General features: G+C 41.6%; 1 protein-coding gene across 1 annotated transcript; it reads left to right on the forward strand.

Moving 5' to 3' along the window:
- The first annotated feature begins 4,663 nt into the window (after positions 1 to 4,663).
- On the forward strand, positions 4,664 to 6,749 carry LOC123411330 (heat shock 70 kDa protein BIP5-like). The gene has a single exon (XM_045104263.1). The coding sequence runs from the start codon at positions 4,673 to 4,675 to the stop codon at positions 6,659 to 6,661; it is 1,989 nt and encodes a 662-aa protein (XP_044960198.1). The 5' UTR covers positions 4,664 to 4,672; the 3' UTR covers positions 6,662 to 6,749.
- The last annotated feature ends 8,038 nt before the right edge of the window (positions 6,750 to 14,787 follow it).

Consider the following 14,787-nt stretch of genomic DNA (forward strand, 5'->3'; position numbering starts at 1 on the left):
TATATAGGAGGAGGGGAGGGGATAGCCTTGGGGCACAAGGGCCCCAAGGGTGCGTCGGTCGCAAGGGTGGAGGAGGACTCCTCCTCCAATTCGGTTTGGGAAGGAGGAGTCCTCCTCTTCCTTCCCACCTTCCTCTTTCCTTTTTCTTCTTCTTTCCTTTGGTGTTTTTGCTTGTGGCGCCATAGCCCTCTTGGGCTGACTCCACCATTCCATTGAGGACTAGGTGCGCCACCCTAGGTCCATGGGCTCTCTCCCGGATGGGGCCCCTCCCGGTAAACACCCGGAACCCATTCGTCACTCCCGGTACGCTTCCGGAATTGCCCGAAACTTTTCGGTGGCCAAATGAAAACCATCCTATATATCAATCTTCGTTTCTGGACCATTCCGGAAACCCTCGTGACATCCGTGATCTCATCTGGGACTCCGAACAACATTCTGTAACCAGACATATAACTCAACTATACCAAAACATCATCGAACCTTAAGTGTGCAGACCCTGCGGGTTCGAGAACTGTGCAGACATGACCCGAGACACCCCTCGGTCAATATCCAATTGCAGGACCTAGATGCCCATATTGGATCCTACATATTCTCCGAAGATCTTATCGGTTGAACCTCAGTGTCAAGGATTCATATAATCCCTTATGTCATTCCCTTTGGCGTTCGGTATGTTACTTGCCCGAGATTCGTTCGTCGGTATCCGCATACCTATTTCAATCTCGTTACCGGCAAGTCTCTTTACTCCTTCCGTAATACAAGATCATGTGACTTACACTTAGTCACATTGCTTTCAAGGCTTGTGTGTGATGTTGTATTACCGAGTGGGCTCCGAGATACCTTTCCGTCATACGGAGTGACAAATCCCAGTCTTGATCCATACTAACTCAACGGACACCTTCGAAGATACATGTAGAGCACCTTTATAGTCACCCAGTTACGTTGCAAAGTTTGATACACACAAGGTATTCCTCCGGTGTCAGTGAGTTATATGATCTCATGGTCATAGGAATAAATACTTGACACGCCGAAAACGATAGCAATAAAATGACACGAGCAATATGCTACGTACATAGTTTGGGTCTAGTCCATCACATGATTCTCCTAATGATGTGATCCAGTTATCAAGTGACAACACTTGCACATAGTCAGAAAACCTTGACTATCCTTGATCAACTGGCTAGCCAACTAGAGGCTTGCTAGGGACATTGTTTTGTCTATGTATCCACACATGTATCTATGTTTTCATTCAATACAATTATAGCATGGATAATAAACGATTATCTTGTAACAGAAAATACAATAATAACTATTTTATTATTGCCTCTAGGGCATATTTCCAAAACTTCTCCCATTGCAAGAATTACCAATCTACTTGGCCAAACCAAACCAATAACTCGAAGAGACTTGCTAAGATATGAAATCATGCATATAAGAATTCAGAGAAGATTCAAATAATATTCATAGATGATCTCAAGATAAACCCACAATTCATAGTATCTCGACAAACACACCGCAAAAGAGTATTACATCGGATAGATCTTCATGAAGATCATGAAGAACATGGTATTGAAGAACAAAGAGAGAGAGAAGCAGCCATCTAGATACTAGCAATAGACCCACACATCATCAGAGGGCAATGGAGTTGATGTAGATGCTCTCCGTGATCGATTCCCCCTCCCGCACATCACCGGAAGAGGCTCCCAGATTGGATCTCACGGGAACACAGGCTCCCGGCGGCGGAAAAGTATTTTTTTGGTTGTCGTTCTGGTATTGAGGGAATATTTGGGAATTTGTAGGATGAAGATTAGGGTTAGGAGGCCTGCAGGGGCCCCACAAGCCAGGGGCACCCCCCCTAGGGCGCGTCCTGCAGGCTTGTCGTCTCCCGGCAGGTCTCCTGTCCCATTCTCCAAGTCTGGCAGGTTTCTTCTGGTCCAAGAAAAATCATTTCGGAGATTTTATTCCGTTTGGACTTCGTTTAATATTCCTTATCTGCAATACTCAAAAACATGGAAAAAATAGAAACTGGCACTAGGCTCTAGGTTAATAGGTTAGTCCCAAAAATAATATAAAATAGCCTATTAATACATATAAAACATCCAAAACAGATACTATAATAGCATGGAACAATAAAAAATTATAGATACGTTGGAGACGTATCAACTAACTCTTTAGTCACATTGCTTGCAAGCTCATTGTGATGTTGTATTACCAAGTGGGGCCAGAGATACCTCTCCGTCATATGGAGTGACAAATAATAGTCTCGATTCATGTCAACCCAACAGACACCCTCGGAGATACGTGTAGAGCACATTTATAGTCACCTAGTTACATTGTGACGTTTTGTACACACAACGCATTTCGCTTGTGTCCGGGAGTTGCATTATCTCATGGTCATAGCAACGGATACTTGACTTGCAGAAAACAGTAGCAGTAAACTAACACGATCATATGCTACGTTTATAGTTTGGGTCTTTTCCATCACATCATTCTCCTAATGATTTGATCCCGTTATCAAATGACAACTCATGCCTATGGTCACGAAACCTTGACCATCTTTGATCAACGAGCTAGACCATTAGAGGCTTACTAGGGACAGTGTGTTGTCTATGTATCCACACATGCATTTGAGTTTCCAATCAATACAATTTTAGCATGGATAATAAACGATTATCTTGAAAAAGGAAATATAATAATAATTATTTTATTATTGTCTCTAGGTCATGTTTCCAACAAAGACATGCTTCGCTAGATTGTGAGCCTCGAAATTCAAGCTCTTATACTCATAAACAATAGTGTAGGAATTAAAAAAAAGTACAATGGTTTATGATTTCATGTAGTGTGGCCCCATAGTTACAGCTTTTTGCTTGAGGTCTTTTACTACAACCTTGCAGTGTGATGCAATGTGAATCTTGCTCAAGTTGAGATCTTTAGCGCACGATAGAGCCTTTCGAACTGCCACAACTTCAAGGGTGGATGGGAGTACAATGGCCAATGCTCCCTTGAAGTGACCCGCTTGGTCACGACATATGGCAACAGCAAGAGATGCTCTAAAATTCTCATCGGCGGTCCTTGGGCAAATCTTATTTGGCGCCAAACGCGTTTGTTATAGTGCAATTTTGCAAACGGGCGCCCACAACGCCGCACGTTGGGCCCAATTAGCAATCTTGTTTGTGTGTTCTCCGTGTAATACTCGCAAAAACGTAAATACTGAGTGCGTCCGGCAAGATCCGACCGCGCGACGCAGTGCTTTCGCTCAACACGCGACAACCACCACACCACCTTCACCTCCGTCGTCATCTTCTTTCCAGTTTTGTTCTTTCCTTATTGTTTCTTGTTTATTGTTTCTCGTTTCTTGTTTCGTTTGCCTTTTTTGTTTTTCTGTTCCTTTTCCTTTATATAATTCTATGAAAAAATAACTAGATTTTTATGAAGGTTTTTTTAAAATTTGCTGAACTTTTTTCAAAATCGTCGAATTCTTTTTAAAATTTGATGAACTTTTATCAAAAACTATGAACTTTTTGTCAAAAAATTTTATGAAAATTGCTGAACTTTTTTCAATTTTCTTGAACGATTTTAAATTTCGTGAACGTTTTCAAAATTTTCATGAACTTTTTTGATCCATGAACTTTTCTAAAACTAGTGGACCTTTTCAAATGCCGTGAACTTTTTCAAATCTATGATTTTTTTATCAACTTAGTCAACTTTTTTTGAAAACCGACGATTTTTTTTTGAAAATTGATGAACTTTTTAAAATTTTCTTGAACTATTTTAAATTTGGTGGTTGTTTTCAAAATTTTCATGAACTTTTTTGGTCCGTAAACTTTTTTCAAACTCGTGAACATTTCTCAAAATATAGTGGACCTTCTCAAATTATGTGAACATTTTTCAAATATATGATTTTTTTTTTCTTGAATTAGTGAACTTTTTCCAATTTTCGTGATCTTCTTATAATACCTGAACCTTTGCTTTTTGGAAAAAAAAATCATGAACTTTCTTTTTTATTTGTGAACTTCTAAATTATGGACCGGCGCGGCTGCAATTGTCCATAAACGTCTCGCGGTACTATAGATCGGTACTATAAGGTTGCTCGAGCTTTGCTACATCTACGTAAGTTTTTAACGTAAACTTACGTTTAATATGATCGGGCATGAGTTGGTTGGAAGATAAAAACAACACAGGCCTACCCGTGAAAATTAGGGGGGCGGTGATTGTTTAAGGAAGTAAGGAACGTAAGTTTACGTTAGTTACTTACGTCGATATAGCATTTTTGAAGGTTGCTCTATTGGTTAAGTTCGAGTCCATCACACGCTGAATACGCGCTCCCCGGTCCATGAGGTTTAACAAATAAAAAGCTTTCATGAGGCCAATACATGAATTAATAGAAGGCCGTGAAAGGCCCATATAGACAAATAAAAACCGAAAGCTAAACACATCCACGTTTGTATCATCGATCGAGCCGGGAACGACATGCGTACGTGTGCCTTTGCATCGACACGTCACAGCATCTTGTTAACCGTCAGATCGGCAGAACTCACGGCTGAGATTACCAGCGTGACGCGTCCAAGTTTAAATTGGAATCGAAGACCGCCTCCGGTTCCTCCTGATGCAGCACGCACCCACGCAATAAATATACGTACGTGTGGCGTCGAAGCAAAACAAGTTCCGCTCGACAATGGCTCGTGTGGCGTCGACGTGGATGCTCGCTACGCTCCTCGCCGCGTTGCTTCTCCTTCTCGCGACCCCAGCTGGTTCCGCCGCTGCGCCCGCGGAAGGCGGCAGCACGGGCACCGTCATCGGCATCGACCTCGGCACCACCTACTCCTGCGTCGGCGTCTACCGGAACGGCCGTGTCGAGATCATCGCCAATGACCAAGGCAACCGGATCACCCCCTCCTGGGTCGCCTTCACCGACGGCGGCGAGCGGCTCATCGGCGAGGCCGCCAAGAACCAGGCGGCCGCCAACCCGGAGCGCACCATCTACGACGCCAAGCGCCTCATCGGCCGCGACTTCGCCGACGCCGTCGTGCAGCGGGACATCAAGCTGCTGCCCTACTCCGTCGTCGACCGCAACGGCAAGCCGCACATCCAGGTGCAGGTCAAGGACGGCGACGTGCGGGTCTTCAGCCCAGAGGAGGTCAGCGCCATGGTGCTTACCAGGATGAAGGAGACCGCCGAGGCCTACCTCGGCGAGAAGGTCACGCACGCCGTCGTCACCGTGCCGGCCTACTTCAACGACGCGCAGCGACAGGCCACCAAGGACGCCGGCGTCATCGCCGGCCTCAACGTCATCCGAATCGTCAACGAGCCCACCGCCGCCGCCATCGCCTACGGCATCGACGAGAAGGGGCCCGAGAAGAACGTCCTGGTCTTCGACCTCGGCGGCGGCACCTTTGATGTCAGCGTGCTCTCCATCGACAATGGCGTCTTCGAGGTCCTGGCCACAAACGGCGACACGCACCTCGGCGGTGAGGATTTCGACCAGCGCCTCATGGACTACTTCATCAAGCTCATTAAGCGGAAGCATGCCCGGGACATCACCGGTGACCTGCGCGCCCTGGGCAAGCTGCGGCGCGAGTGCGAGCGCGCCAAGCGTGCGCTCAGCAACCAGCACCAGGTGCGCGTCGAGATCGAATCCCTCTTCGACGGCGTCGACTTGTCGGAGCCGCTCACCAGGGCACGGTTCGAGGAGCTCAACAACGACCTTTTCCGCAAGACGATGGTGCCCGTGAAGAAGGCCATGGCTGACGCCGGGCTCAACAAGGCTGACATCGACGAGATCGTGCTCGTCGGTGGCAGCACCAGGATTCCCAAGGTGCAGCAGCTCCTCAAGGACTACTTCAACGGCAAGGAACCCAACAAGGGGGTAAACCCCGACGAGGCCGTCGCGTACGGCGCCGCCGTGCAGGCCAGCATCGTGAGCGGGCACGTCGACGAGAACACCAAAACCATGATCCTGATCGACGTCGCGCCGCTTACACTAGGCATGGAGACGGTCGGCGGCGTCATGACGAAGCTGATCCCGAGGAACACGGTGGTGCCGACGAAGAAGACACAGGTGTTCACCACGTACCAGGACAAGCAGACCACCGTGTCCATCAAGGTCTACGAGGGCGAGAGGAGCATGACCAAGGACAACAGGCTCCTCGGCAAGTTTGATCTCTCTGGGATCCCGCCGGCTCCGAGGGGCACGCCCCAAATCGAGGTGACCTTCGAGGTGGACGTCAATGGCATCCTGCACGTGAAGGCGGCGGACAAGGGAACCGGCAAGTCGGAGAAGATCACCATCACCAACGAGGGCCGTCGGCATAGCCAGGAGGACATCGACCGGATGGTGCGCGAGGCAGAGGAGTTCGCCGAGGCGGATCTCAAGGTCAAGGAAAGGGTCGACGCCAGGAACAAGCTAGAGTCTTACGTGTATGGCATCAAGGACACCGTCGACGGCAAGATGGCCGACGCCATGGACAAGGATGAGAAGAACAAGGTCGAGGATGCAATGAGGGAGGTGAACGAGTGGCTCGACGACAATGCGGAGGCGGCAGACAAGGAGGACTATGACGAGAAGCTCCGGGAGCTGGAAGACGTGTGCAACCCCATCATTACGGCGGTGTACCAGAGGTCCGGAGGTGCACCAACTCAGGACGACGATCATGATGAACTCTAGGCACAAATAAACTTGTTTAGATCGTTAGTATCACTGGTTTTAATATCCTTTCTATAAATATATGTAGATATTTCATGTAATATAAAGTTCTGATATATTAATTCTGGTTTAGAATGTAATCACTGGTTCAACATAATTTGTTTTTATGTGTGCACTTTGTTTCAGTATCGTTATTGGAATGCATGTATATACAACTTTAGCTTCTTTCTTTTCTGAGACAAGTATATACAACTCTAGTGAATCTGTAGATGTGTTCGATCGTAAATACATTGGGGAAGACACAAGGGGATCAACCGCAAATTGCAACCATGGAACTGTTAAGAATAGATTAGTTGCTTATTAATTAAGCTGATTAAGATTAAGTTAATTTTTAGATAGGTTACTTAGTCCTCAAGCAACCATGTACTTCCTTGACTCTCAAGGAAACTATGTAATAACTTGGCCTTTAAGTAACTTCAAGTTACTTGACTCCCAAGCAAAATATGTACTTCCGCCAGGGTATAAATACCCATTGCTATCATCAATAAAGACTAATGAATCACCTTTCATTGATCTCTCTCGTTCTTTACTTTTTACTCCAAACACGTTATCAGCACGCTCGTACCCGAGAGTGTTTTGGCCAAACACAGCACAAGAAGAAAGCAACGGGGATGCATCCTAACAGCGGCGAGGCGTTGAGGCTATCTCTCGCATCTGGTGGCAATATGGCCGGCGCGTGACGGTGGTCCGGCGACGGAATCCTCAGCGTCAAGCCATGAACAATACCATCCCCGGCAAGGATCGAGGCAGCAACTCAGGCAGTCTCAACAACCCCTCCATCTTCATGGCAAAGAAGAGCATGCATCCCTACAAGATATGAATCAGGAGTTGTCTTTTCCGATTAAATCAAAGATCTACTAGTAGTAAATATTGTAGTAACTAATCAGCACATAGCCTGTGCGCAGGAAATATAATCGATATATCAAGTAAGATAACGAATCCGTCAGCCACATCATGCTGGTAACAGAGAGCAAAAGGCAACTCCAACCATGGCAAGAATCACATGGATGGATCATCCAAAAAGAGGAAAACTGGATCTGAAGATTTATCTATTTGCTTTGTCTTCTTTGGTTCTTCTCACGATTTATTCATAATTTTTCTCCTGCATACATCTATGTGCTTACGAAAATTACATCCATCTGAGTTCATAGCAGAAGAATACACCGATTCAAGGCTCTCCCAAGGCGGAGGCATCCCGGCCCTCATCAGCAACTTTTTAGCCCGGCTGTGTACGCGCACGCGAACTCGCAAACACCCTATCCAGAGCGTGGCGCGGCGGCCTGGTCTGACGCCTGGCGGCAGCGAAAAACGCGCACACAGCCAAGGCCACAGCAGCAAGGCGCCGCGTCGGCTCCAGCGCGACGCCCTCCGGCGTATTAGGCACTCCATCGCTGATGGTCTCGGTGTTAAACTGTACTAGTGGGATTGAATCAATCGGTTTACATCCACACACAGGAAGCCATAGTAACTCTATCTCTTGGTCATTGTTCGCTTTAGTACGTCCACTTTCTGTTATCTAGGAAAACATCACTGGAGCCATCAGGCTACGTGGACATTACAACTTACCATCCGCCTTGTTATTCACATTTCAAGCCTTCGGCTTTAAAACCATTATATATGCCAGACCTCATGTCTTAATAAGTTGCACATAATTTTACAACATGTAAAATTCCTTGAGGGCTTCATAAGGAATGTTGTAGACAGCGTTCATAAAGAATTTAAGACATCTTTTATGTGTTACTTCTAGCATTACTTGTGATTTATGGTAACAACTATAATTTTACAAGAGATTTGATTTTCTTGCAAATCTAAGTGAAATTCAAATAAGAATTATAAGTGTCATTCCTAATATGACCAGCCCAAATTTTATTTGCGAATCACAAGGTATTGATGGCATACTGTACTATTTGTAGATTATTCATCATTACGGCGAGGTCTACGTCTTGTCAATTTTACAAGATGATTACCTTCAAAGTGCTCTTTCAAATATTAATATTAGATGTGACTACCTCAAGATATCATAAGGTAATATTGGCATCTATTGCAAAATTTTGCATACTATCCACTATTACTGCAAGGTCTACATCATGTCATTGTGACATGTGACTACCTTCAAAGTGATTTTCTTAAAAATAGCATAACATAAGGTAATAAAATTATGAACATCTACTGACAAAAGTCAGACTATGTTTTCTATTACTGCGAGATCTACATCATATTGATGATTACCTTCAAAGTGTTATCCGATATAAATTGAGGTCTACACATATGGCTATATGGCATCAGCCATACTAAAACTTGCTCCTCTGAAGCATTTATTGTTGTTGTTCACTATAATATTTTACTCGCATAGTAAATATTGTTCTTGCACACTTTGCTTGAATATGTAATAGGAAACTATGAAAATATTTGCATATACATATGATTACCTTCTATTACATTGGTAAAATACATGGCAATGGAAACTACGTCACTATTTTTAATTATAGTGTCGTCCATCCATCAAGATGGATCCCATAATTTATGGCAATGATTGAGTGTCTCAACACTTTCGCAAGGTCAACATCACATCGTGGTTATGCTTTCATAGTGACTAACCAATGTTAAGCATGCAACTCTATACATTTTGGCAGTGACTAAAGTCACACACTTCCTTAAGAATGAAGTCCAAAACATTAGCAATGATTTCATTGCATACACTATATTGAAGGTTCACACCCCAGGTTCACCAAGGATCACCTTGGCCATGATTGTTATCAAACAAATTATTTTATCAGTATATATTTCTTGCTCATAGGAGTAAATTAAAATGAACGCAATAGCATTTACATGTAACACATGGCTGACATTTCCAAATGCTTTAAATTCATGTTAGGTGGGAGTATTTATCGTAAGATGATTCATGACATCAGTCATTATATCCACATATGGCATTTGTGGCCACTATAACTCCACCTTCGGAATATGTGTCATGGCTATCCTCTTAATAGCTAAGTATATTCATATGTATTTCATGTGTCGCCAAGTTCACTTAGTTCTCAAACTAAGTACATAATGGATGAATATATATTCACCTTGAATATTTCTCTTAAGAGAAACATGCTGTCATGAGCACATTTGGAATGATAACCCAATAAAAAAAATCCAACGCCTCAAGTCTATTGCAACTTACAATTTGGTAGTTATAAAATCAACTTTAAGTTGAGATTTTATGATCAGATATTTTTCGTATTTCAATCCGATTGAAAAGCCTATAATACACTTTACATCCTCTTATGATGGCATTACCATTCTCATGGTAAAGAAACATGTTATTTCTTAAATCATCATATTCACCCAACGGGTGCTTCAAATATTTGCTAGCATTGAGAATACTATGCAAGTCAATGGTTACAAAATAGAACCATGAGGAATTCAAAGTAAAGTGGAGGCTAAAGACAACCAATGCCATAATTACCTTTTAATTAGTAATTGATCATTTTCAAATGATCACAAAGACAACTCTCAAATTTGTCAAATGTGTGGTTACATAAATATAATACATATGATTACCAAACCGTCAAACATATGGTCAAACCACACCATAAATTTATTAAGAAGGCAAATAACTTCATTGGGATAGTTGAAAATTTGCAAACATACAATCAGGAAATATCCTCGTAAATGATTGTTTCCAAATCTTCATCAGAAGGAGAACCAAAAATATAGTGTAATAAAAGAATGATCAATTCCTTTATGCCTATGATATGTTTGCATAATTAATTTTTCAGTAATATGGGTGGCCTCATGGAATATCCTAATTATTCCCAAAATAACATTAGCCTATACTTGTGCTACTACATGTAGTGTAATGTCCAATATCCTATTTATTGGACATTATATTTGATAATTTTTGAATGTATGAATCAATTCATACTCAATATTGTTGCGTACACAATGATTTTCTAAGTATTAATAAACTAAATATTAAGCTTAATAGCCTTAGCCATCCTAGTTTGGGGATGATTAGAAAATTATTGACAATTCTATTGGTCACAACTTAACAAGTTGCAAAATTTCCCAAATCATCAGATTTTATGTGCACCACATGTGCCATAGCGGAAATTAATTTAAGGAACTCTCACCTTACAATTCTAAATGAGCCAACTCATTCTTCCTTGAACACATTCAGAAGATATGTGCATTACTCAACCATTGTGTGGTATTATATAGATACTTCATGATACTCATGGAAACATTTATAAAATGATTTCCAGTGTGTCTCTTGTCACAAAAACCATGAATGATATAACTAAATTAATTGCTCAAATTCTCAAATTAAGAGCAAGCTAGTTATCCTAAACAAGGGATAAATCCATTCGAATGGACAACTTCGTTGAACTCATTTCACAAGCAATGTCTGATTATACCTAATACTTTATGTACATGCACATAATGGTTTAGTTCAATATCTTATCAAAGATAGTGAAATTAATAATATGACCAAACTTATAGAATCCTAATTTACTAGCCGCATGCTAGACAAATACGGCATTACACACCGTAAGTATGATCTAAATCATACCAACTGCATAGCATACTACTTTCCCCTTGTAGTAATTACATGGAAATCAACAAAGTATTTCCTATCTGCGATAATTCGGTTACATACCGATATCACCACTCCAGCATACATCAATGGGCTCTCACAGAAATTTAGGGAACTATGTGAGGAATAACAATTTATCCGTCAATCAAAATTATTCACAGCCCGTATGCTGATTGCATTAGCAATAAGGACATTTCCAGCATTAGGGGGAGATTAGTACCACAAAGAATGCTGAGAAATAAATTAGACATGTTATTGACATTCAGTCCTTATATCCACGTACTCAAAGAATCTGAACAAGAAGTTTAGAATCACATATTTGCAACTCATTGCAAATCTGCCACATACATTTACTCATGACAAAGGTGTCACTCAAATTTATATTCCTGCAGTAAAGTGTCAGAAAGAGTGGAGGTACCTGATAAACCACACTTCTCCCCAAATGAGATCAAGATGGGGAGAAATCTGACCACATGAGATATAATCTCGCATATGCTTCCGCGGAAACAGAGGAAATCAAATCCTCAACTAGTAAATGTAATTCAACATCAAGTTGAAAGACACCTCACTGGATGGTCATCATCCAAAGCCCAACATAAATGTGCACAAATGTTTTGGTGTTGGGACATTGAAACACCTTGACTCCATTGTTGTATGAAATCACAAGGAGTTAAAAGGAATAAATACATTTCCACAAATTTCATCGATTCCTCTAGAATCATATAACATAAGTCTACATTTGTCGACATATATTTCTTCTAAAGATTGCTAAAACCTTTTGGGCCCTGAACCAAAATCCATGGTAGAGTGCCTCTTGTACTCATATTGGTTCACATAAAATGAAACAAGTAATGAAGAATAGCACTCGCCAATCAAAGAGTGGTATTTACCACAGTAATACCTACTCCTCATAAGTATCTTCCATATGGAATACTAAAAACTTCTCATTCATAGACGAAGTCAATGAGGTGGTGAAAAAGTGTGGCTTGTAGCAAAAGGGTTCACGCAGATACCCAACATCCATTACGATGTAACATACCTTCTTGGTATGAGTGGAACTATGTTTCAATAATAAATATTGTTGGCAGTACAAATAATATTATCCATGCAGTTAATGGATGAAGTGATTACATACTCATATGAGTCACTCGTTTCGGAAATCTATATTAAAGTCCCTGAAGGGCTTCATTTCCGAATCCAAAAACAAATCGCAACATGTATTGTGTAAAAATTCCTAAGTCACTCTATGACTAGAAATAGTCGTGAATCATATGGTACTACCGACTAGACGAGTTCCTTCTTCAGAGGATTACTCAAATGATGATGATTGTTCATGTGTTAATAAAGGAATCCAAAAATTTGATTCCCTTACATCACATCAGTGTATATCGATGATTTCATCATCAATGTCTCTGCAAGACATAAACATACACAAAATCATCTCAAGACGAAAATTTTGGATTCAACCAAATTTAGCTTAAGCTTACAACTTGAGCATTCTCTCAAGAATACATATCAGTCTACATATATCCAAGACATATACGAGAAGTTGAGTGTGGATATATCATAACAACATAAGACATGTATGGTCATACTACCTTTGATAAGGTACATACCCAGGGTTGATAATGAAGTGACATAAAGACCTGAAGTTCTATATCTCACTAATGTCAAAGCACTCATATGATTGCAAACTATGTCAGGCCTGACACCATATTTGCTATGTTTGTTCAGAGTGCAACCCCCAACAAAAGTTACATGCTTGATATATGGAATATCATCTTATATCTTAAGCTCACAATAAATATTGGACAATTCCATCAGGAAATACAAGATATGACCATGATGTGATATGATAATATTGGCTCTTTATTTGATCCCAATGACGCCATATCAATGACTGAATTTGTTGGAATAGCCTCCACATGGAAGTCATCTAAATGGACTTTAATGGTTATTCCCACTTATCATTCTGACATAATTGCTTTATCTAAAAGCATTGCAAAATATGCATGGCTTGGAAGAATGATTAACCACACTCAAAATCATGTGGTTGAGATTCATCAGAATCACATAACTTGATTTATCAAGATACTTCCACTTGTGTTACTCAATACCTACAGGTTATATGAAGAGCAATATCATAAATCACATTGCTCGGAAACTACTTATCCTCATGGATTATAGAAAAGTGAGGAAATAATTTGCAAACAAAATCATGTGAAAATCCAACAGATTATACACAATCTTATGTTCATGTCAATGAAATTGGTATGAGACATCCTCCACATTTGCAAAGTTCAGGGGGAGTAATCTTTCAAACTATAACCTATTAACAATCATCAGATTGCATATATTGTACTCTTTTTCCCTCGATGAGATTTTCCCTAATGGTTTCTCATAAAAGGTTTTTAACGAGACAATATAAATACAAGTGTTTGTATATGCCATATCATTTTCTCCTTATATTTTCCCACTAGGTTTTAAAGAAGTTTTCAATGGCATGTCAAATGAACTCTTTTCCCTTATGAGTTTTTCTCTCAAAAGTTTCTCATAATGGTTTTTAATGAGGTGCTACTGCAACAAAAGACCTTCCAACGGCGGCAAAAACAAGCGTGCTGATGGGAGACTATTCTTGTCTTGATTCTCCTCAGCAACGGCACCAGGAATCCTTCTGCTACGGCTACGCCTTTAAGGACTTCCTAGGAAAATATGCAAAGGATTTCCCCGTGGCCTTGGAGCCTTGCGTTGGTGTTCCCTCGAAGTGGAAAGGGTGATGTAGCACAGCGGCGGTAAGTATTTCCCTCAGTTTTGGTATCTCTATCAAGATGCAAAGGATTTCCCTTATGTATATGCGTATCTCTATCAAGATTCAATATGAACAATCCTCTCACATTCGGTGCATGACCATAAAAGATGTTACTCATAGAAATAGAACAACCATTATTCTCAGACTTAAAAGAGTAACCGTCTCGCATTAAACAAGATCCAGATATAATGTTCATGCTCAACGCAGGCACTAAATAACAATGATTTAAGTTCATCACTAATCCCGATGGTAGTTGAAGTGACACTGTGCCGACGGCGATTGCATCAACCTTGGAACCGTTTCCTACGCGCATCGTCACTTCTTCTTTCGCCAGCCTTCGTCTATTCCGCAGTTCCTGCTTCGAGTTGCAAATGTGAGCAACAGAACCGGTATCGAATACCCAGGCACTACTACGAGAGCCGGTTAAGTACACATCAATAACATGTATATCAAATATACCTGATTTTTCTTTGCCCGCCTTCTTATCTGCCAGATACTTGGGGCAATTGCGCTTCCAGTGACCCATACCCTTGCAATAGAAGCACTCTGTTTCAGGCTTAGGTCCAGCCTTGGGTTTCTTCGGCGGATTGGCAACAGGCTTGCCGCTCTTCTTCGAATTGCCCTTCTTGCCTTTGCCGTTTCTCTTGAAACTAGTGGTCTTGCTTACCGTCAACACTTGATGCTCTTTAC

The sequence above is a fragment of the Hordeum vulgare genome, chromosome 7H (assembly GCF_904849725.1).
Source record: "Hordeum vulgare subsp. vulgare chromosome 7H, MorexV3_pseudomolecules_assembly, whole genome shotgun sequence".
Taxonomy (NCBI): Eukaryota; Viridiplantae; Streptophyta; class Magnoliopsida; order Poales; family Poaceae; genus Hordeum; species Hordeum vulgare.